The following is a 24,397-nucleotide window of genomic DNA, read 5'->3' as shown; positions in this document are numbered from 1 at the left end:
CAGCCGCCATCTTGTACATCACTCAGTATACACTATTCGGCATCCTGTGTGTCTGTGCCGTGTCTCTGCGTCATTGTGTTATCCGTATACAGCCGCCATCTTGTACATCACTCAGTATACAGTATCCAGCTTCCTGTGTGTCTGCGCCGTGTCTCTGCGTCATTGTGTTATCCGTATACTGCCGCCATCTTGTACCTCACTCAGTATACATTATCCGGCTTCCTGTGTGTCTGCGCCGTGTCTCTGCGTCATTGTGTTATCCGTATACAGCCGCCATCTTGTACATCACTCAGTATACACTATTCGGCATCCTGTGTGTCTGCGCCGTCTCTCTGTGTTATTGTGTTCTCCGTATACAGCCGCCATCTTGTACCTCACTCGGTATACACTATCCGGCTTCCTGTGTGTCTGCGCCGTGTCTCTGCGTCATTGTGTTCTCTGTATACAGCCGCCATCTTGTACCTCACTCGGTATACACTATCCGGCTTCCTGTGTGTCTGCGCCGTGTCTCTGCGTCATTGTGTTCTCCGTATACAGCCGCCATCTTGTACATCACTCAGTATACACTATCCGGCTTCCTGTGTGTCTGCGCCATGTCTCTGTGTCATTGTGTTGTCTGTATACAGCCTTCATCTTGTACATCACTCAGTATGCACTATACGGCTTCCTGTGTGTCTGCGCCGTGTCTCTGCGTCATTGTGTTATCCGTATACAGCCGCCATCTTGTACATCACTCAGTATACACTATTCGGCATCCTGTGTGTCTGTGCCGTGTCTCTGCGTCATTGTGTTCTCCGTATACAGCCGCCATCTTGTACCTCACTCGGTATACACTATCCGGCTTCCTGTGTGTCTGCGCCGTGTCTCTGCGTCATTGTGTTATCCGTATACAGTCGCCATCTTGTACATCACTCAGTATACAGTATACGGCTTCCTGTGTGTCTCATGCTGATATCATTTAGGAAAGGTCGCCACCTATTATGGGGAATCCTTCTTTATAATTGGGGTGTGGGGGGCGAATGGCTGACAGTATCTAGGTCGACAGTCAAAAAAGTTGACCACTATTGGTCAAGTCAAAGGTCGATACATAAAAAAGTCGACATGCATCAGGTCGACGTGTTGAATTGGTCGACTCAAGAAAAGGTCGACATGCATCAGGTTGACATGGTCAAACGGTAGACTCAAGAAAAGATTGACATGAGGGTGTGTTTTTTTTAATGGTCTTTGTCGACATGGATACCGTTTAAGTGTACCCCCTCGCCATGCGTCGAGCACACTAATATATTCCCCCTTCCATTTTGAAAATGTTGACATTTTGACCCTGATGATCTTTATTATGTGTACAATGGATCGACTTGCACATACAACCATGAGCAGACCCTGTACTGATCACAGCATCTATACACGTTTATGTAACACATACGCACATATGGGGGGGGGGGGGATTTGAGTACCTGGAAACCCCCTGCGCGTCCAACCACAGGTGCAGCTTAACAAAAAAATCAAATTCTGACACAGAAGAGCCGACTACACACTGTCTATAATGCGGCTGCAGCAGCCTCCGAGAGCCTGGCTTGGTGGTGCGTAGGAGGAGTTTGCTATTGTACCAAGATCAGGTTACTCCTACAGATACACATGTATTATTACTAGTTCGCTATTGTAGCGAGATCAGGCTGAGCTGAGTCACTGCCGCCAAGCGCCAATTGGATATACTAAACACACAGCCTATTGGCTGCTGTGTATAGAATGTGCATGCGGGGCGGGGACAGCTGAGCCAATCTGCCGAGTAGTGTGCCAATCGCTGATCCCAGTGTGTTGTTCCTCCCCTTCCAAACTTCTTCCCTCCCAGTCCAGACTAAAAAAAAAATTGAGGTGCTAAATATGTTAATTTAGGGGTGGAGGGCGGACAAAAATGTTGTGCCTAGAGTTGACTCCTGACCTCCTAATTATTATTCTTAACTTTGTTTAGGGTTGTTTTAAAAAGAGCGTGGCCTAACAACTGTGATTTTTTATTTGAAAACCAAAATGCAAATCAGACTTTACAGAATGTAGCCTAATCTTCCGAATATCTTGCATAATATAAAGAATTGTTTATGAATCATTCACAATAACTGATATGTCTGGCGTCATAGAGCTCAAAGCCCGCTGCCAGCTAGTCACATACTGGCGGTGCTGCTGAGGAAGGAGCTGAGACAAGTGAAATGGTGCCGCCTCACTCTCAGCTCCTGGACATCACAGAAATCCCAGCGGCCATGACTGTAAATTCCCGCCAGAGGCTGACAGTGACTTCAGCAGCAGCTCGGCGTGTGGTTCCGGCAACGGCTGTGTAGTGGGGAACCCGAAGACACAGCTGAATCATGCTGTGCTCCGATTTCTGTACCAGCAGAATGCATAATTCAGGGGAATTAGTGACCCTAATGTGTGGGTGTCCTGGGATGACCACCACCCCTGTCACGCTTCCTTGAATCCGGCAATGTTGAGAAGGATTGCAGCAGGCACAAGTCTGTGGATGTAGTCCAGCACCTCCTGAAATGCTGGGCACTCCCCTGGAGCAATGTAACCATAATGTGCATCCTGCTAGATCGCGCGCACTGTGGGGACTCTGAGTGGCCACTCCCCTTTATTTGAGGCCACACACCTTTTTATTACAAGCGGCCTAGTTGCAAGAGGTGGAACTTTTGGGCACTACGGGTGTCACTGGCCCTGGTGTAGCCAGTGATACCCTTCCGCAATAATTAAGTTTAAAACAGAAAAATATACTGGGTACATCATTTAAATATCCCTAAAGCCTTATATGCACATTTAATCCCCCCAAAAATTGTGCAATATCCCCCAAAAATCAATTTTCAGGAACCTCCCACTAGAAATCCTGCCCCAACCATGTAGCAATTCAATGTTTATTTTAATAAAGTGTAACGCATCTTTTCTTTTATTACCTAATGGCTGTTTTTACATACAATTGATAACAATAATTGATAATGTAACTGATAACAATCTTTACTGTGCTCAAACATTATATGGTAGTGAAAACGACAGATTATTGGCAAGAAAGCAGATATAATGAAGTATATTACTAGACTAAAAACTTTCTTAGGGGAATCGTTTGTTTGCAGGGGTTCAGTATGATTTCCCGACAGTCGAGGTCCCGACCACCGGAATGGCAGAAGTAGGGGAGTGCAACAAGGCCCCTTGCGGGCTTGCTGAGCTGACCACATCGTGGGCACTGTCGCTCACTTTGGTCACCACAAGGTTCTATTCCCTGTCTATGGGGGTTGTGGACTCCAATGAGAGAATACGCCCTGTGCTGAAATGTATGCAGGTGGGATTTTGGCTTTGGCATCCTGACAGCTAAGATCATGACTGTCGGCATAATAATTACATCTCGTTTGCAGAAATGACCTTACCCAGGTGGCAAATGAATAACCACGGGTAGCCTAACACGTTTTCCTGCAACATTTAAGTTGTGGATCAAAGGAAGATGGTAGTGGGGTACGTCCAGGGGTGTGGATCGTATGGTCGATAACAGCACTTAGGTCGACAGTCATTAGGTCGACACCGTTGGGTCGACAGGTGGCAAGGTCTACTGGTGTCTAGGTCGACATGGGTGAAGGTCGACAGGTGTCATGGTCGACATGGGACTGGGTCGACATGGGTTTAGGTCGACACAGTGTTAAGTTGACACGGGTTAGGTCGGAAGGTCGACATGATTTTTTTTACTGTTTTTTGACCCGAATGTTGACACAATCAGCAGTGTAGCTAGGTGCCATGGTGCCCGGAGCAAGGGCATATTTCGCGCCCCCCCCTACCCCGGTAATAAATTGGGGGCGTGGCTAACATGTGTTTGCATGTTACATTTGAAAAGAAAAAACTTAAAAAATAAGACACTATATAAGACGCTGTAACGGAATCTGCTGCGCTATATAAGACACTGTAACGGAATCTGCTGCGCTATATAAGACGCTGTAACGGAATCTGCTGCGCTGTATAAGACGCTGTAACGGAAACTGCTGCGCTATATAAGACGCTGTAACGGAATCTGCTGCGCTGTATAAGACGCTGTAACGGAATCTGCTGCGCTATATAAGACGCTGTAACGGAATCTGCTGCTCTATATAAGTCGCTGTAACGGAATCTGCTGCGCTATATAAGACACTGTAACGGAATCTGCTGCGCTATATAAGACGCTGTAACGGAATCTGCTGCGCTATATAAGACGCTGTAACGGAATCTGCTGCGCTATATAAGTCGCTGTAACGGAATCTGCTGCGCTGTATAAGACACTGTAACGGAATATGCTGCGCTATATAAGACGCTGTAACGGAATCTGCTGCGCTATATAAGACGCTGTAACGGAATCTGCTGCGCTGTATAAGACACTGTAACGGAATCTGCTGCACTATATAAGACACTGTAACGGAATCTGCTGCGCTATATAAGACACTGTAACGGAATCTGCTGCGCTATATAAGACGCTGTAACGGAATCTGCTGCGCTGTATAAGACAATGTAAAGGAAGCTGCTGCGCTATATATAACATGCTGACAGCTGTAAATAAAGATAAATGAATAAAGATAGCTAAATATATATACAGCAGAAATAAAGATATATACAGCACAGCAGGCCAGGGCAGCAGCAGAAGCCAGAGATTCACTAACATGAAAACACAAGAATTCAGGCTTGGCCACATGCTCTTTCCATGCCATTGTAAGCCCCAGCACAGTAGGGGTTAATGTGGACGCTGTGAGAGGGTTAAAGTGGGAGGGGGGCAGAAGTAACCTTTTGACAGACAGGTCAGCGCGACCTGGGATTCGCGGGAGAAAAAGGAAAAGGAGGACCGGATGAAGAGGGAAGAGCTGGGAAGAGAACTCACGTGGAGGCAGAGCTGAGCGGCAGCGTGAGAAATGCCCGCAGCCAGCCGTAGGCGACACCCGGAGAGGCGTCGCAAGGCAGCGTGACCCCCGCCGACCTCCACAGGAGCAGAGAGGAGACGCGGCCAGCAGAGAAGCGCGGCGAGGCTGTGACCCCCGCCGACCCAGAGCAGCAGGGGGAGAGAACGCGGCAGCCGGAGGCTGTCAGGACTGAGCCTGAGAGGGAGCGCGGTGAGGAACCTGACCCCCGCCGACCTCCCTGCCTGTTAGCCGCTCCGGCCACGCACAGAGGGGGAGAGAACGCGGCAGCCGGAGGCTGCCAGGATTGAGCCTGAGAAGGAGCGCGGCGGGAGACCGTGACCCCCGCTGACCTCCACACACACACGCCGGTTACTGGCGAAGCGGCGCTACAGAGCGCGCGACCCCCACGACCCCACAGACACACGGGGAGCAGCCTGGAGGCGCCCGACCCCAGCATTCAAAGGGGGACAGAATCAGCATGCAGGAGCGTGCTGCCCCAGAATGAGAGGCCGCACAGAAGGCGGTGACCCCCGCTGACCCCAGCTGACCCCACTGCTACTATCTGGGGAATACTCCTGAAGTCCCTACGCACCAGCAGCACCCTAGAGAAGGAGTGAGAGGGGGCCAGCCGCCCGGAGTGACCCACACCAGCGACAGCCTGTGACTACTAACTGTAAGTCTGCCCTTGAGGCTATAATAGCGTGATCCCTGCACACAGAGGGTGTCCTCACCAACACTGCCCCTGTAACCTGTTAGGCTGCCTGGCCCATTAACTGACCTATGCGGGATCTGCCATGCCACTTTAGCTGATCTAGCCATACAGCGTTACTGGACCCCTAAACCCCTTTATGCTTTGTCCCGGCAAGGAAACAAGCTACTATAAGGGCCGCGGAGGCCTCCTTGCCATATGGCCAACTAACTGTCTCAGTGAGGGAGAAGGACTTCGCTAGAGCGATACTGCCACCCAGTGACTCATGCACTAAAGTGCATCCTCCTATAGAATATACCGGAACAGAAGTTAATTACTCTAAGTCCTATGCATAGGCCCTTATCGGGACTGACCGGTCTTAGCAATAGAAAGTGTACCCGGGTACGTAAGATTAAATATGTATTATTGTGACGTAATGTGCTAAAGTTATTCGTTAATGCAATTCCATAGTCTTGGTGTGGTACGTCACCGTGGTTCATGCATTATCGAGTGTGTTAATGTTTTTTTTGTATAGATTAAGGTATATTGCCTTTATTGTATTATGATGTTGCGGAAATATTGTTAAGTCATTACGTGAAAGAGGTTGACGGTCGCAGTGACCGGTTGTAGAATAAAAGGTCAACCTAATCCTGTTGTCGATTGTCCTGTGTCCATTCCTGCATCATGAGAAGACTCCAGACTTAAACCCGTGGGATCGGGGAAGCACGACCCCCACCGCATCCATAAGGTAACCCCCTTCAGGTGTTTACAATTCAGTGGCGTCACGAACAGGATTAGTCAACGCGGAGTATAATCCGATACCAGGATGGACGCAGTACAGGTCGGAGGTGGACAACCGCCCGTCGTGGCCCCCAGCGGCGATCAACAGGTGGCCGCCCCAGTGGTAATACCTGCACCCGCAACGGCACCTCACGCTCCCATTACACTACCCTACTACTTCGGGGCCCCATGGATGCTGACATACAGTGGGGACCCCAACAAGGGTGCCACATTCACGGCCTTCAAGAACCAGATGAAGTCCATGGCCCAACTCTACACCCCGAGAGAAGAGCAGAGGGTACAGATCCTCATCGGCCAACTCACGGGCTCCGCCCTCAGCGAGGTCGAATCGTGGGCGGACGACCAAAAGACAGACACCGAACAGATCTTGAACCGGCTGGCCACGATCTTTGAGACCGCCACCCTCCCAGAGTTGAAGATGCAACTCTACGGTCGGAAACAGCGACCAGGCGAAACCCTCCGGGACTTCGCCCTTATCCTACAGAAGGCCCTGAAGCTCATCCAAGCGGCCGACAAAGATGAGGTTCGTAACAGTGACGAGGCTCTCACTCTCCAGTTCGTGGAGGGAGCGTCGAACCCCATCATCAAGACCCAGCTACGAATCCTAAAGATGCAGATGCCGGGAAAGTCCTTTGCCGACTTTAAGAACACCGCCATCCTGACCATCGGGAATCACGCTGACCCCGAAACAGAATATCCGGAGATGGCGGGGGACCGAGGATCTGTGGCCACGAGCTCTGAACAAGTCGGCCGATTAAAAGACCGGACCATCCAGAGTTGCCAACCGCCAGCGGGAAACGCAGACCAATCCCTCCAGCGCCAGGTGGAAGACCTGACCCTCGTGATGGCTGCAATGGAGCGAGACATACGCCAGCTGACACAGCAAACCGCGTCTAACCGCGGGGAGGCCAGATGGAAGACAGAAGGACAGCAGTCGAACCGGAATCGATGGGACCCACCACGAGAAGATAGGAGGCGAACCTCGGGGAGAACACCGGGAGTAGATTCAGACCCGGAGGAATGGTGGGCCCAATACGTAGGACGATGCCCGAGGATCAAAGTGGCGATCAACGGGATAGAGACAGTGGCCACGATCGACACCGGGTCACAAGTATCAATGATACAGTTACCCATTCTCCAAAAGTATTGGGGAAAAGAAGTACCATTTAGACAGCCCCCCACGGAAGTAAAAGTGGTCGCTGCCAACGGCCGAGAGGTCAACTGCAACGGGTACTGGGAAGCCGACCTGAAGATCGGACGAACACACTTACCCAAACAGGGGTATTTAGTGATCACCTGTGGGGAAGGAAGGGTTGCCCCCATCATCCTGGGGATGAACATACTAAGAAATTGCCCGGAAGAGCTGATCGCGGCATTAAAGCAAGAGCAAGTGAACCAAGATCAGGCTGGGGAGATCACCCTGCAACACATCATCTGCGCACAGGGGAGCCAGGTGGAGAAGAGGGCACCGACCGCACGTATACAAGGAACGGTCAAGTGGTTTAATGTCCGAAAGGGATATGGCTTTGTTAACCGGAATGACACGAGAACTGATGTCTTTGTCCATCGGACGGCCATGAAGAGGAACCACCAAAGGAGGTTCCTGCACAGTATCAGAGAGGGCGAGGCGGTGGAGTTCGATGTGGTAGAAGAAGAAAAGGGTGCCAAAGCGGTGAACGTAACTGCCCCAGGTGGGGTGCCGGAAAAGGGAAACAGATTTGTCCCCGACAGGCGTCCTTACCGCAGGCGCTCTGACCGGTGTCGAGGTGGGCGCTACCGCACCAACGCCAATGCCCCCTCCCACTGGACTCTACACCCAGGGGAAACGGTGGAGGATGGCGGTGGGCAGATAGGAGCACCAATGTCCATCAGTCCAGTACCACGCCATCCACCCTCAGGAGTGAACACTGCCTCCGCCAATAGAGAAGAGAGGCCGGCTGCGGAAAAGGAATGGACACCCCTCGCCCCTATCGTTAACAGTCGTCTACGGCGTAAATTCCACCATACATGGGAGACCGAACCTTACATGGTCATCAAGAACGCGGCGACAGCAATCAACGTCCACAGAAGCGGAGAACCGGACGGGACCCAACTGTGTTGTGGGTACGTTACCAGCCCGATACCAAGAATAAATTCCCAAGCCTCCAGGGCCTGTCAGTACTGTATATAAATACGTTCCACTGCTATTTATAATGCTGTTCTAATGTTATATATTTATGTATATATGTAAATTGTTCATTTATGTTGACACTGTTATAACTGCCGGTAGGTTGCTCTTCTTACTGAAAGTATTCGGACTGTGAAAGAGACTTTACTGATTCAGAACTTTAAAAGGTTCGGACTTATGTCTCAGAGCGTGGCGTGAGGACACGACCACGAAAAAGTATGGGCGGATGTAAGCCCCAGCACAGTAGGGGTTAATGTGGACGCTGTGAGAGGGTTAAAGTGGGAGGGGGGCAGAAGTAACCTTTTGACAGACAGGTCAGCGCGACCTGGGATTCGCGGGAGAAAAAGGAAAAGGAGGACCGGATGAAGAGGGAAGAGCTGGGAAGAGAACTCACGTGGAGGCAGAGCTGAGCGGCAGCGTGAGAAATGCCCGCAGCCAGCCGTAGGCGACACCCGGAGAGGCGTCGCAAGGCAGCGTGACCCCCGCCGACCTCCACAGGAGCAGAGAGGAGACGCGGCCAGCAGAGAAGCGCGGCGAGGCTGTGACCCCCGCCGACCCAGAGCAGCAGGGGGAGAGAACGCGGCAGCCGGAGGCTGTCAGGACTGAGCCTGAGAGGGAGCGCGGTGAGGAACCTGACCCCCGCCGACCTCCCTGCCTGTTAGCCGCTCCGGCCACGCACAGAGGGGGAGAGAACGCGGCAGCCGGAGGCTGCCAGGATTGAGCCTGAGAAGGAGCGCGGCGGGAGACCGTGACCCCCGCTGACCTCCACACACACACGCCGGTTACTGGCGAAGCGGCGCTACAGAGCGCGCGACCCCCACGACCCCACAGACACACGGGGAGCAGCCTGGAGGCGCCCGACCCCAGCATTCAAAGGGGGACAGAATCAGCATGCAGGAGCGTGCTGCCCCAGAATGAGAGGCCGCACAGAAGGCGGTGACCCCCGCTGACCCCAGCTGACCCCACTGCTACTATCTGGGGAATACTCCTGAAGTCCCTACGCACCAGCAGCACCCTAGAGAAGGAGTGAGAGGGGGCCAGCCGCCCGGAGTGACCTACACCAGCGACAGCCTGTGACTACTAACTGTAAGTCTGCCCTTGAGGCTATAATAGCGTGATCCCTGCACACAGAGGGTGTCCTCACCAACACTGCCCCTGTAACCTGTTAGGCTGCCTGGCCCATTAACTGACCTATGCGGGATCTGCCATGCCACTTTAGCTGATCTAGCCATACAGCGTTACTGGACCCCTAAACCCCTTTATGCTTTGTCCCGGCAAGGAAACAAGCTACTATAAGGGCCGCGGAGGCCTCCTTGCCATATGGCCAACTAACTGTCTCAGTGAGGGAGAAGGACTTCGCTAGAGCGATACTGCCACCCAGTGACTCATGCACTAAAGTGCATCCTCCTATAGAATATACCGGAACAGAAGTTAATTACTCTAAGTCCTATGCATAGGCCCTTATCGGGACTGACCGGTCTTAGCAATAGAAAGTGTACCCGGGTACGTAAGATTAAATATGTATTATTGTGACGTAATGTGCTAAAGTTATTCGTTAATGCAATTCCATAGTCTTGGTGTGGTACGTCACCGTGGTTCATGCATTATCGAGTGTGTTAATGTTTTTTTTGTATAGATTAAGGTATATTGCCTTTATTGTATTATGATGTTGCGGAAATATTGTTAAGTCATTACGTGAAAGAGGTTGACGGTCGCAGTGACCGGTTGTAGAATAAAAGGTCAACCTAATCCTGTTGTCGATTGTCCTGTGTCCATTCCTGCATCATGAGAAGACTCCAGACTTAAACCCGTGGGATCGGGGAAGCACGACCCCCACCGCATCCATAAGGTAACCCCCTTCAGGTGTTTACACCATTAAGTTATGTGCTTACTGTACATGCACATAAATTAACTATGGTATGGAGCACTTGCAAATGAAAAATCTTTACCTATTACCCAGGAAATAATGAGCAATTCCATCCAGGAGAAGCAGGTCGTCTTCATGCGGAATAGCTGTTTTGCATGGTCTGTGATGCTCTCATTTGGAAGTATTTTGGTGCCCTCGAATCTGTCGGCCGCGTTCATCACTAGCAGGCCAAGGAAAATTGTAAACGAGGCCGCATGGGCTACAAACTTCATGAAAGGTCCTCGCATTATTTTTCCCAGCTGTAGGAGACAAAATATTGCATTAAATGTAGCTATAAACAAGTCAGTTTCCCACCTTGCCCAGAGTAATGTAATCACCATGACAACCATGACAGCCATCTTGTTAATCAGGAGATTTAGGAAAACTTACATTTCAGAAATGTACTTTGCAATTTAAAGCAAATAAGGTATTTTATCACTTATTGCAATCAAGCTAACACCTGTTTTCTATTCAGTTCTAAATGGATAAATTATACATTGACGGGGACTAAACTTCCCACAATGCCCCTTTCACAGATACTGTACAGGTGAATCTTGGATTTTTGCATGTGAGCACAAATCAACCTGGGATTTCTGCATATGTGAAGAAAACAATTCAGGACTTATTCCCGGGTCCATGACTATCCAAACCAGGGTTCAAAGAGTTAAGACTCGGAAATGTGCCAGCCTTCTAGACCTGTTGTACAATTGTCTATATTTCCAGCGCTTATCCTCACAGAAAAATATATACCTAAGATATTATATAAAAATATTACACAATATACAATGGTATTATCATTTTGAAGAATAGCTGCATGAGTACAACTCACCTGTGGAAGCAAGTTATAAACTCATAGATGAGAGTATGGGGCATGGGATAAATGCAAGGGTGATAAAGAGAGATAAACGTCCAGCCAATCAGCTCCTTACTGAATATTTTTACAAACACAGCCTGTAACATGGCAGTTAGCAGGTGATTGGCTGGACGTTTATCTCTCTTTGGGCGAGATTCTCTATCACAGAAATGCGGTAAAAACCCCGTTATTGGGTTTTTACCGCATTTCTGTATTCTCTAACCTCCCTTCGCAGTGGCAGCGATGCGGTGGGAATCGCCAGAAAAAGCTGGCGATCCCCTGCAGAAGCCTATGGGCTTCTTACCGCAGCGCTGTGTGAGGGATCCGTCACGGATCCCTCCCAGCATGCCCCGCAGCCGGAGCGTCGGTCTGCGCATGCGCAGACGGACTCCCGGGTCATAGACCCAGAAGTCCAGCAACGGCGCCGCATCGCAAGGGACAGCTCTTATCGCAAGATCTGTCCCTTGCGTTAATGACCGCATTCTTTAGAGCAGGGGTCTTCAACCCATGGCCCGCGGGCCACAAGTGGCCCGCTGAGTTGTTTTGACTGGCCCGCATGTAAATGCCGTTTAAAAAAACAACAACCCTGCCGTTTAAAAAAGCCAAAACCTTCTACGCTCATCCCTTTACATGGGGGACGCGGCGGAGGAGGACGTGCAGTGGCTGGGGTGGACGGGACATGCACATTGTGGATATCCTGAAGCTGCGCACACGTCCTGCCTGTGCCCTTTCAGAGAAGACAGCCGCCGCCGCGTGACAACCGGCTCCAGACCTCTGATGCTGCGCACCCGTCCCTGCCTGCCTCCTTCTCATTGAAGACAGCCGCCGCCGCCGCCAGCAGGAGCAGCCCTCTGAAAGGGAAATACGGAGATTAAGGCAGGTTTCTTAAGGGGAGGGGGGAGGTGAGCTGCCTGCCTGCAATGCGGTGCTGACTGGGGGGGTGAGATGGCTGCAATGCAGTGCTGACTGGGGGGGGGGTGAGCTGGCTGCAATGCTGTGCTGACTTTCAGGGGGGGGGGTAAGCTGGCTGCAATGTTGTGCTGAATATTGGGGGAGGGGAGCATCTGGCTGTGCAGTGCTGACTATGGGGGAGGGGGGCTGGCAGTGCTGTGCTGATTATCAATGGGGGGGCTGTGCGGAGATGCCTATGTTTGGGGTGGAGGGAGCTGTGCTGTCTATCTATGAAGTGCTGTGCTTTATGGGGGCTGTGCTGGCTATCTAGAATTACCCCTTTCTGACCAGTGACACTACTGGTGGCATTTTATGAGGGACACTACTGGTGGCATTTTATGAGGGACACTACTGGTGGCATTTTATAAGGGACACTACTGGTGGCATTTTATGAGGGACACTACTGGTGGCATTTTATAAGGGACACTACTGGTGGCGTTTTATGAGCGGCACTGCTGCGGGCATCATATGTATAGGCAGGAGTATTGGGGGCATTATAGTGCAATGGGCATCATGGTGTGTGGCATAATGTGTAATGGGCATTACTGTGTGTGGCACAATGCGTAATGGGCATTACAGATAAACAGTGTATATTGATTTAAGTAGCCTGTCATTGCTTGGGCTTGATTTCTGAGGAGTTCTAGGTCACTGTGTGGGCCTTCATGTTTATATGTCACTGTGCGGCCTTTAGCCAGCCAACTTAAGCGTGGAAGGACAACAACCATTCCTGCGGTAACCAATATCTGGTCATGCAGGTTGCAAAAGTGAAATGTCAGGTAATGGTTTTCCTGCTAGTTCACATGCTCATAATTAGACCACGCCCCTTAGAATTAGGCCACACCCCTTTTGGGGAGCGGGCGCCTACGGCGCGCACAATTTCTTCAATATAATATTATGTATGGGGGAGCTGCATTTTTTTCTTTTTGCACTGGGACCCTAATTGTCTAGAAATAGCCCTGCTGCTGATTATATATTGGGGGCAGGGTTTATGTGTATGGGCAGCTGTGCCAACTATGTATGCCGGGGCTGTGATGTCTATCTATGAAAGGCTGTGCTAAATACCACAGTAGAGATTAGTGGCCCTCGGGCTTCGTTGAATTTTTTAATGTGGCCCACACTGTCGGAAAGGTTGAAGACCCCTGCTTTAGAGAATATGCAGTCATTAGAAATGCGAATGCCGGCGATACTGGGCTGCGGATTTTAGAGAATCCCGCCCTTTATCACCCTTGGATTTATCTCTTGTTAAGGCTTAATACATGTGCCCCATTAAAACTGAATACTAATGGATTTACACTGCGCTTATCTTAAGAAATAACATATATACAGTATATATATATATATATATATATATATATATATATATTAAATAATACAAACGGTATGTACTTGTATTAGTAATGAATGAAAAAATGTGTTTTTTTCAATAGAGGGATCTCCCCTATGAATTTAATAGACATATAAATATAATTTCACTATAAACAGAATAAACAAAATCAAATATGTATAAAAATCGATTTTGAACAGTACCGGTACTACTAACAAACAATGGCCCTTATTCTGGTTGGTGCGGTAATATCCGCGTGCGATCGGGCCGCCGATGTTTTGTGTCTGCGCATGTGCAGAGGCGTCTCTGCGCATTTGCGAGCGGGGCGTACGGCCAAATCCCGCATGAAATGTGAACACTCCGAACAGGGGGTGGAGAGGGGCGTGAAAGGCTATTTGGGCTCATTACCATATGCATACGCCCCGCGTTTCATGGGCGTTCCCATGCAAACGCTGGGCGTACGCATGGTAATGCGGCCGTGACGCACGTGTAGGAGGCGGACATATGACATCGCCGGATGTCAGCTGCCCGCCCAGATCCCTGCTTGTGCACGGAAAAATGTCCGTGTGGTCTGAGGTTGCGGGAGCTGGTGGACCATTCGGTCCTGCATTCGATGGTCTGCGACCATCGAATGATGGGGGAGGTTCCCTGAGATGGAGGAGGCGTATTCCATGAAAAATACACGTGCGGTTCGTTCGGCCAGCTTCTTACCGCGTACGGACGGAGTTGGCGATCCGTACGGAAGGCGGGGTTTCGCACGCACGGTCCTGGCCGCATATTCGGATTCGGCCGCACCGATCAGAATAAGGGCCAATGTATTGATATAAATTGGAAAAAGAAAAGAAAAACAGAGAAATTATAACTGACAGTTGTCTGTGAAATTGCTGAAATCTGGTATTCTGAGAGGTGGATCAATAATGGATCAATAATGGATGGCTATACGGTCATTATTGACCTATAATACAGTCCACACCTACCACTTTTGAGACTTTAGATTTGTCCAACTGGGCTTTTTAATAATAGGGCTGCCATAAAAACTCTGAACAAGGAGTTCATAGAGGAATATTGCTGTGAATACTAACGACATGCTACCTAACATACATAGTGGATCGTATTAAGATTTCTGAGATTGTGCGCACCTATTGACTTTCTAGAAGTAACTGATGCAAATTAACACCGACAAGTAACATTTTTTAAGCTTCTATTAGACTTCAAGCAGACTTTAGAAATGCATGAAGATTTTATTGATACATAGTACTCACATGTAGATACAGTGTATCATTTACTGTTTATGTCTTTATTTTGTACATTATTATTACATTATTGTTGTTTCCTTTTGAGGAGAAAAGAAATGTATGATCTTTAATATTGTTGGTTTAACAAAACCATTTATTTTTTTGGTGCCGACAGTGCTCTAAATTTTCTGTTTTTTTTCTTGCTTTAGACTCACCATACCTTGGGAGTGATTAAACACTGATTGGACAGTTCCAAATTTAGCCCAGTTACAATGGTGGGGGGGGGGGAGGTCTGTTCATGTTCATCATATTTGTGCATGTGCAGATGTTGGGAGTGAACGGCTTAGTACGAATACATTTCCCCCATATTGTGATAATGATCACATGCGCACGATTACATCCCAAGTGCCATTTTGCCGACAGGCAATTCTTAGCAGAATGTCAGCAGTTCACAAGAAAGTTACAGGACGTACCACAAGTTACAACCAGGGTATGAATTCCTTCAGAGACTAGTTATTTCCAGGACCCCTAACCACTTTCAGGCCTATCACCTGTCCAGCCTGTCCAGCATAGGGAGCCCTGTTTCTTCTTTCTGAAAGGATTTACAACCAACTGACAGGTTCCTGTAATCAAACTAGCTTTAGACTTAAGACCACGCCCTCATTGACACCTGAGCACACCTGAGTGCATGCCAGTCGGTGTACACAGCCCAGCTTTCCTCCAGGTGGCTTCCATTGCCTCGGCCCTACAACATCAGCGCTTCTAACCAGGCACCTGCCACAGCGACTAGCCACATGTGAAACAAACTAGCGGCAGTCAGCGCCACTAAAAGCCCCCCCCCCCCCGCTACAGAATTGTGTGGACATCGCTCCCGGTAATGCTATAAATACCTTGGTAAATATAAATACCTGAGCACCTACTACCTTTTGAGGCTTTAGATTTGTCCAACTGGGCTTTTTACTAATAAGACCGCAATAAAAGCTCTGAATAAAGAGTTAATGGAGGAATATTGCTCTGAATACTAACTACATGCTACCTAATATAAATGGTGGATCTTATTAAGGTTTCTGAGATTGTGCACACCTATTGACTTTCTAGAAGAGTCTGATTAAATACAAATTAACACAGACAAAATAATCTTATTGTCTGCTTGCTAACTGCATATTAAATTACTTTTTGCTTAAACTACATGCTAATTAGCAATAACTTTAAGCTTCTACCAGACGTAAAGCCGTCTTTAGATATTCATGCAAATGAGTTCTTTGAAGACTTTATTGACAGATAGTGCCCACATATCGAAACAGTGTTACAGTCCTGCTTACACTGTCGCTATATATATATAAGCGACAAGGGTTGCTTTAAATGTCTTGGCTGCACTACCTGCCAGGGTCTAATTGTTGGAAAATATTTTTGCCATCCCCATAGTGGGAAAAAGATTCTGCTACAACACAAGTTGCACTGTCTTCTGGACCACATTGTATACTTTCTCACATGCCCCTGTGGGCTGATGTATATAGGGAAGACGATAAGGACTCTGCGCGAAAGAATGAGTCAGCATAGATATACAATCCGGGAAGCACTGTCCACGGGTAGTACGGACAAACCCGTAGCGGCTCATTTCTTAAAAGAAAAACACCAAGTCGCCAGTCTTCGCTATATGATCATCGACTGGATAGCACCAAATCCAAGGGGTGGTGATCGTGGACTAGCTCTCTTGAAAAGGGAGGCTTACTGGATACACCATTTGGACACTATCTCACCAAGAGGATTGAATGAGAAGAATACCCTCTCAATTTTCTTGGAGTAATAATAGATGGTGGATTATAGTGACCACTATTTGTGCAATCATGCTCGTAATACTTAATTGCTAGGTTTTTTCTAAGTTTTATTATTAATTTATTCATTATTATAAGTTCTGATTTTTTTTTTGCTTTTCTCCTATTATCTTTTTGTTGGTATAAATATGAGTTAATAGATTACCTATGGGATATGTGAGTACTGGACAGCAGATTGCGTGCTCCCTTTTGAGGTTGACTGTACACAATTTTTGTGTGGTCCCCTCTTCATGGATTACGCAATTTATATGTTTTTAAAAAAAATTTTTTTAATAACATGTGGAATATGTTTTGTTCTAGCAGTGATGATGGGGTTCCCTACTCAGGGTTTTACTTGCATATACACACTTGCCGCGGGTTCAAATGCTAAAAGCAATATAAAAACCATTTCTGCATTAGTAATGGAACGCATAGCCCGATCAGAGCGCTACATCCGGGTTAGAGCTGGAACGCACGCGGCGTCATGCCCGGCGTCAGCCATGTGACCGGGCGTCGCTCTCCTCTCAGCCTACCGTAACCACTTCCTTACAGTGGAACGCACGCTAGCCGGAAGTGATGGCAGCGTTGCTTACAGGCTGTGGAACGCACGCCGGATAACAGTGACCGGCGGGAGTTTGCTGATACGGTATGTTTTTGTTTATGATATTCAGCTGTTAGAGGTTATTCTGATAATAACTAGCACTTTCTGATTGGCTAATAATAGCCCTGATGGGCGGAGTGTGTAGCATTTAAACCTAGGTGGGGATGCCTCAGTGCATCACTGTCAGCAGGAGACTGAGCTATATCGAGGTCTTGAAAAAGAGTCCTGTTGTGACTCGAAACGTCGACCACTATGTTGGATTTTAAAAGGATGGAATAAACTTGAAAGTTTTAAACTGTATCAAGACTGGTGAGTGCGCTCTGTGGAATAACTGTTCCTAAACTTTGGATATATATAGAGAGAGAGAGATCCAATATATATATATATATATATATATATATATATATATATATATATATATATATATATATATATATATATATATAATTGTATAGTACAAAAATGCATTATGCCCTTCATACCACTACATAAAGAAGTTTAGTCTCCAACCACTAGATGGCGATGTGTTATATGCTCTGTATTACTGTACACATTGGGTGCAGCTCCTCATGTTACCTGCTGCTGAGAGGTGGTAACCTACAGTATATTGAGCAACCTTTAGTTCACATGTATTTTTTCCACATGGTTCATTACCTTGCTGCAAGGGGCGATCCAGTAAACCATCGCAAGAAATGGCAGCCCAACCGCAACAGCTAAAACCACCAGAAATTTCACTGCAGTGGTCTGCTGCCGCAAGCCGGATATATTCTCATACCAGATGGAAAGAAGTTGCTGCTGGCAGTTGGGATGAGCTACAAACTAGAAATAAAAGAGAGAAAAGGAAATATAATTGTAATATGTATTATTTATTTATATATTAATTGAATTACAATAAAAGAGGCCTCACCTGAGTGAAATAATGTAAATGGACTGTTCATTGCTACATTGATGATGGTATCTCATCATCCGGTAGCACTACGGCAAATGTAATTCCCTACTCCACCAGTGGTGGCGCTGTTTACAGGTGGTCTGGGTATTAATCCCTTAAAGTGTGGTAGACATACAGTAAATATTTCTAGATAACACCCTAGTCATGTAACTTTATTTATAAACAATGATGCTGTAGATTATACTTGGAGGAAGCAATTCAATGCATTAAAATCTATGCAGGGTGCTATCATAAAGGCTAATTAGATATGTAATTAAAAGTGGTGCATAAATAAATGATACCCCTTTCAGACAGAAAAATCCCAAAAACCCAGGTATTTCCCGGATACAAAAACCCGGGTACAACTAGGCAGCAAGGGGCTGACCCCCTTTCACACAGGAGCAAAAACCCGGGTATTTCCCGTGTCGACCCCTTTCACACAGAAGCCGGATTTTTCCTGCAAAACTCTGTGTGTCATAAGAAAAGGACAGTTTTAAAGGCACACAGAGATGAGATCATCAAAAGTGGGAGGTGTCTGCTCACTGCATTGCATTAAACATGGCTGACAAGTTGCAGAACCTGGAGGTCATGAGTGCTCTGTGTGTTTTGCTGCTTACAGCAAATCAGAGCATTATGCAGATGCTTACACTGTGCTACCTGGCACAGTGTTATGCCAGGAGGAGGAAGGCACAATTTTTGGTGGAGAGGGCTTCCACTCGACGCAGGTATTTGCACCGGAGGAGAGCCCTGATTTTGTCCAGTGTTACCTCTATCCTGAAGTCTACAAGTGCCTCAAACCGGTCGTTGTGGGCCAGAGACCGCAGGCATGGAGAAGCTTTCTGGGAGACTGTGGAAGCTTTTGCACCTGAGCAGTGGCTGGCACATTTCCGGATGTCACGAGCCACCTTCTACTACCTGCTGGAGCTGGTCACCCCGGCACTTACAAGGGGATGCACCAATTATCGGAAAACCATTGAGCCATGCAGGAGACTGGGGATTGTGTTGTGGTGGTACGCAACACCAGGGGAATACCGTACCATCTCATGTCTGTTTGGTGTGGGCATTTCTACGGTGTGTGTTCTAGTGCGGGAAGTGACACAGGCATTGTTGGAGAGCCTTTACAAGCGTTTCATCTGCTTACCACAAGGCGACCGACTGGATGAGACCATAACAGGTTTTCTGCGAAGAGGCTATCCGCAGTGTGCTGGAGCCATCGATGGGACACACATACCCATTATTGCACCCCCAGATAACCCAGCAGATTACCATAACCGTAAAGGTTGGCACTCCATCATCTTGCAGGCTGTGGTGGACCATAAGTATTGGTAAGTAGTACAGTATGCAGTATTTACATTAGTGATATGATTGGGCCGCACTGTATATTGTTAAACACAAATACATTTTCTGTTCAGTTTCACAGATGTCTACATTGGCTGGCCTGGTCGTGCTCATGACTCACGGGTACTTGCCAATTCGGACTTGTTCCAGATCGCGGAGGAGAAGAGAGGTGGCTGGTTGTTCCCTAGAGAGGTAACTTTGTCTATTTTTAAAAATGTGCTCTTTAACCACTACACTTGCCACCTATACAATTCTAATGTTTTTTTTATACCGTTACAGTGGTCAAAGTTTGTATCCGGGGTGGAGATCCCAGTCCATATTATTGGAGATGCGGCATACCCTTTGAGGCGTTGGCTTATGAAGGGCTTCACGCAACATACCCCACTGTCTCCTGACCAAGTCCACTACACCCACACTCTGAGCTCGGCTCGAATGGTGGTGGAAAACGCCTTTGGAAGACTAAAGGGGCGATGGCGGTGTCTACTGAAGAGGAATGACATTGCCATTACCCTGGTTCCAGATGTGGTGGCAGCTTGCTGCATTCTGCACAATGTGTGTGAGCTACAGAAAGAGAACTTTTTACCTGAGTGGAATGTGGAGGACTATGACCTGGCTGATACCCCTGTCGAATCAGCAGGGTACGAGGGTGAGACAAGTTGTTCCACCGCTGAGGTTATCCGTAACACCCTCACTATTAACTTACAGAGTATGACACAGTAGATAGAAGGACACATTGGTTGGATGTTTGAAAGAACTTGTTTTATTTTTCACAAAATATGTTTTATGCTTGTTAGTTCACTTTTAAATATAAAATGTTTTCAAATATATCTTTAGTGGTCATAAATACCCTTTCAACACTGAAACAACATTGAACTATTGCAACACGAGGTAGAATAAGTATTTAGCATAGGTCTTCTATCAGTGGTGGGTGAATAGGTTGTGCTGCCATCCAAGCTGGTATTGTACAGGGGAGACACATTAGTTTGACTGTCCAGCAGCCACACATTTTCATCCGGCACTGTATATATAAACACTTGTATTTGCAATTTTTGGTACCTGTAGGGCACAGGTCTTCAACCTGTGGCCCTTCAGATGTTGTGGAACTACATGTCCCCGCATGCCCTGAGTTTTTTTGCCATCCTACTATAGGAAAAAATGTGGCAATGTATGGTGGGACATGTAGTTTCACAACATCTGGAGGGCCACAGGTTGAAGACCTGTGCTGTAGGGCAATTCGAAACACTCTGGCTCCTGCCGGGCAGTGAAAACCCGCACGGCCAGGAATCTGTGCCGCACACAGCAGTTTACAATGATGGGATCCGGCTGAAACCAGGCGGCCTGGGTGAATGGTCACATCTGTGCCCATTATTAACTACGGTGTGTGGCACGGCTTCCTGGCCGTGCGGGGTTTCGCCATCCGACAGGAGTCGGAGTGTGTGAAATAGCCCTTATTACACCCCAAAAAAAATATAAATATATAAATATAAGCCCCAAACAGGGAATTTTTTTATTGCCTTAAAGATAAAGAAGAAGGCATTCTGTGTACACATTATAGATTATGTTCAGCCACATATCTAGAGTATACTCTATTTGTACACATTTAAATAAAAAAAAAAATTTGAGAACTTTGATTCAGCTCCAAACTGAAGAACCAAATGAGCTTTTTTGAGGCTCATAAACTAAAGAACCATAATACTCTACTGTGTACATCAAAATGGAACACAGCATTTAACGGGCCTTGTAAGTGCCACTTTTTAAGCAAGAAAAATTGAACGAGCCCAGAAAAAAGAGAAAAAGAACAACCATATAGCAACATTACTACAAATGCCTGTAGGCAGTGCTGATTACAGTGCTAACAGGAGTGTTATGATTACTGGCATTCACTGAATCATCAGCATAATTTTTCACATTGCCATATTGCCTACTATATCCTGTGCCATTGACAGTATCATGCACTGTCTCCTGTGGACTGGTATTGGCATGTGGCCTACTTGGCTGTGTGGCATGTGAAAAATTATTGCCCATGTTTTCAGTATAACTACGCCCTTGGCCCTGCACAGTAGTTTGGCTTGAATTTGAAGGCATAAATGTATGGCCTCTGTGTGGAGGATTACAATAATCACCCTCAGCGTACGGACTACACAGCTTGTAAGGCTGCGGATTCTGTAATGTAGACACCATATTGGTAAGGAAGGTCATCTGTGCATCTCGATTTTCACGCGCTATGCGTTCGTGCAGACCCACCAACTGTGTGAGAAAGGAATCTTGCAACTTTCTCTCGTTGTCAAAGAAGCGCTGCAGTCGGGCATCCTCTTGAGTTTGAAATTCAAGATCGGACTCTCGGAGATGATCTACCAGGATTCTTGACATTGAGCGCGTAGCAAGCTCCATCTTTGACGTTTTTTTCTTCCTTGCAGGTACATCAAATACTAAAAATAAAGGAAAAATCATTACAATCCAATAGCAGCATGTCATTATTTTATATATATATATATATATATATATATATATATATATATATATATATATATATATATATATATATGTAAATATATATATAGAGAGAGAGAGAGACTACTACTACTGGTAGTGGGTGCGGGGTTGTTACCTGTGTTACAGTGGGACTACAGGTCCCAGCAAGCCTGCAACACGTGCTGATACTTGGGAGAACCACAGGTACCAGCATGTGGGGCATTAAAGGCCTGCTGATACCTATAGCCCCCTGTACATCTATTAAAATAGATACACAAACAATACTTGAAAAACTTACTGTTACGACGCAACGTTGGGGTCTCAGTCTGTGCAGGAGTGGGTGTCCCAGATGGAGTAATGGTGCTGGCTCCACTGTCCTCAACCTCAGCGTCTAATGGATCAATTGTGTCCTCCATGGCAGCAATAGGATCAGGGATGCTGTTGTCTATGCTGTCTTCCAACTCCATTATAGGTGGGCAAGATGGGCTGCATTCTGGAGTTATGTTCCGTGATGAAGCTGCACTGGATGATGATATGGCAACAGGGTTCACCAGGGCAGAATTGCCAAAGACCTCGTTACATTGGTCGAAGTAAACCCATTCCATCCTCCCAGCACCACTTTTCCTCCTGTTGTTGTCACAAACTTTGTTGTAGTACCTGCGCAGAGCTTTTAGTTTGTTGACAACCTGCTGCTGGGTACGCACAATGCCCCTTGAAGTGAGGACCTTGGCAATATTGGTGTAGACTACAGCGTCCTTCACTGTGCCAGTAATCTGTTTTCGGATTTCTTCCTCCCCTCTGACACTGAGCAGCTCACGGATCTCCTCATCTTTCCAGTGTGCCATGGCCATTTACTGCTGCGCTGCACGCCTCTGCCACGTGCGCTCAGCCAATCAGGGAACCTGTAAAGATCAGCCAATCACGCAGCGCCATGCTGCACAGCCAATCAGCATGATTTTTCAACAGTCGGGAGAAAAACACGGGTCGGACCCTTTCACACAGCCGCAAACACGTGTCTGACACGGGAAAAACCCAGGTAAATACCTGGGTCGAAGTCCCGGAACTTTAGACCCGTGTTGACCCTTTCAGACAGAAGAAAAACCCGTGTCGACACGGCAAGAGCAGGGAAATTACCGGGTCTTTTTTTCTGTCTGAAAGGGGTATGAGTTGTATTGTTATGTCAAGCAATTACTGTACACAACAGCTCATGCCATATACATTTGATACAGATGTAGCTGGGCTCATCCTTGCAGGGGATGGTGATTCTACCGCCATCCCCCGCCAGCAGCCAGCTACCCCCAGGGGGTGCGCGCATGAGACGCTCGTGCGCCCCGTAGCAACGGAGCTTGGCGGGGGTCCCCTCTGTTCCCCCCCGCCGTCACCAAACCCCCCCCCCCCATCTGGGCAGCGTCTCCCTGAAGCGGAGACAGGCAGGGAGATGCTGACCAGCCACCATGATACTGGGACGCGCGTGCGCGTGAGACGCACGCACCTCCCAGTCTCTATCGCCGGCGCTCACCAGTGAAAGGGATCTGGCGAGCGCCGGCCAAGGATGAGCCCGGCTCCATCTGTAATAGCAGTTCCAGATTGTTGCCTCTATCTTTCTCAGTCATTAATCTTTGCTTCTAGCACAGTCATGAAAGTTATCAGGGATATAAACCGGTCATAGAGATCAGGGCAGTCACTGGTACAGGTATGGGGAGTGATCGGGGTTGGGGGTGATTCAGGTTGGTTTGCAAGAGCAAACTCCTTTATTGGACAAAACCATGCTGCACTGCACGTGGGGCTGATGTAACATGAGCAGAGAAAGTTAGATTTGGGTAAGTTATTTGTTTCTGTGCAGAGTAAATACTGGCTGCTTTGTTTTTACACTGCAACTTAGATTTCATTTGAAACACAGCGACCCCACCCAAATTGAACTCTCCCTGCACATGTAACATCAGCCCCACCTGCAGTGCACATGGTTTTGTCCATTAAAGAAGGATGTTGCTTTTGCAAACCAACCTGAATAACCCCCTTCATGGACAAACAGCTCTGACAAATGAACAACACACAGAAGGATAGCACAGAAGCCTTTTCTTGTGATGTACGGTAATAGTCCTGTCCTGTAATAGTCTGCCCTTCCACCTTTCTGTCTACTTTAATGAGCTTGAACATATAATTATGTGGTAGTGTGGCTTATATTGCAATGATTGCACATTACAGTCCTTACTGACCATGAGACAATCAGGGAATTCTAAACAAAATTCTGATAGATTTAATACAATGAAAAAGAAAGGAACGGTACTCCGCAATAGGGGCACAATATAGGTATATGTTAAATTAAATGGTTAAATGTTAACTTTTAATTAAATAAACAGCACGAAAACAATAAAAGCTACAGGAACAGTATAGACATATAATCAATGTAGTATCACATTATAAACTAGC

The 24,397-nt window shown here is 47.4% G+C and overlaps 2 protein-coding genes across 2 annotated transcripts in view; both read right to left on the bottom strand.

The window, feature by feature from the left end:
- Positions 1–24,397, bottom strand: part of TRPC6 (transient receptor potential cation channel subfamily C member 6) — a 191,652-nt gene that overhangs the window by 57,365 nt on the left and 109,890 nt on the right. The window contains exons 4-5 of the mRNA XM_083170079.1: positions 17,884–18,048; positions 10,495–10,711 (exon numbers count right to left, since the gene is read on the bottom strand). Coding sequence (XP_083026205.1) covers positions 10,495–10,711; positions 17,884–18,048 — 382 coding nt within the window. The remainder of the gene's footprint in view (positions 1–10,494; positions 10,712–17,883; positions 18,049–24,397) is intronic.
- Positions 18,697–23,130, bottom strand: LOC146058090 (uncharacterized). Its single transcript, XM_083170080.1, has 2 exons — positions 22,266–23,130; positions 18,697–21,924 (listed from the first exon to the last, which is right to left on the bottom strand). The coding sequence occupies exons 1-2, from the start codon at positions 22,816–22,818 to the stop codon at positions 21,314–21,316; spliced, it is 1,164 nt and encodes a 387-aa protein (XP_083026206.1). The 5' UTR covers positions 22,819–23,130; the 3' UTR covers positions 18,697–21,313.

Source organism: Crinia signifera, chromosome 2 (genome assembly GCF_055691185.1).
Source record: "Crinia signifera chromosome 2, ASM5569118v1, whole genome shotgun sequence".
In the NCBI taxonomy this organism is placed as follows: domain Eukaryota; kingdom Metazoa; phylum Chordata; class Amphibia; order Anura; family Myobatrachidae; genus Crinia; species Crinia signifera.
This window is presented reverse-complemented; position numbering and strand designations above follow the sequence as displayed.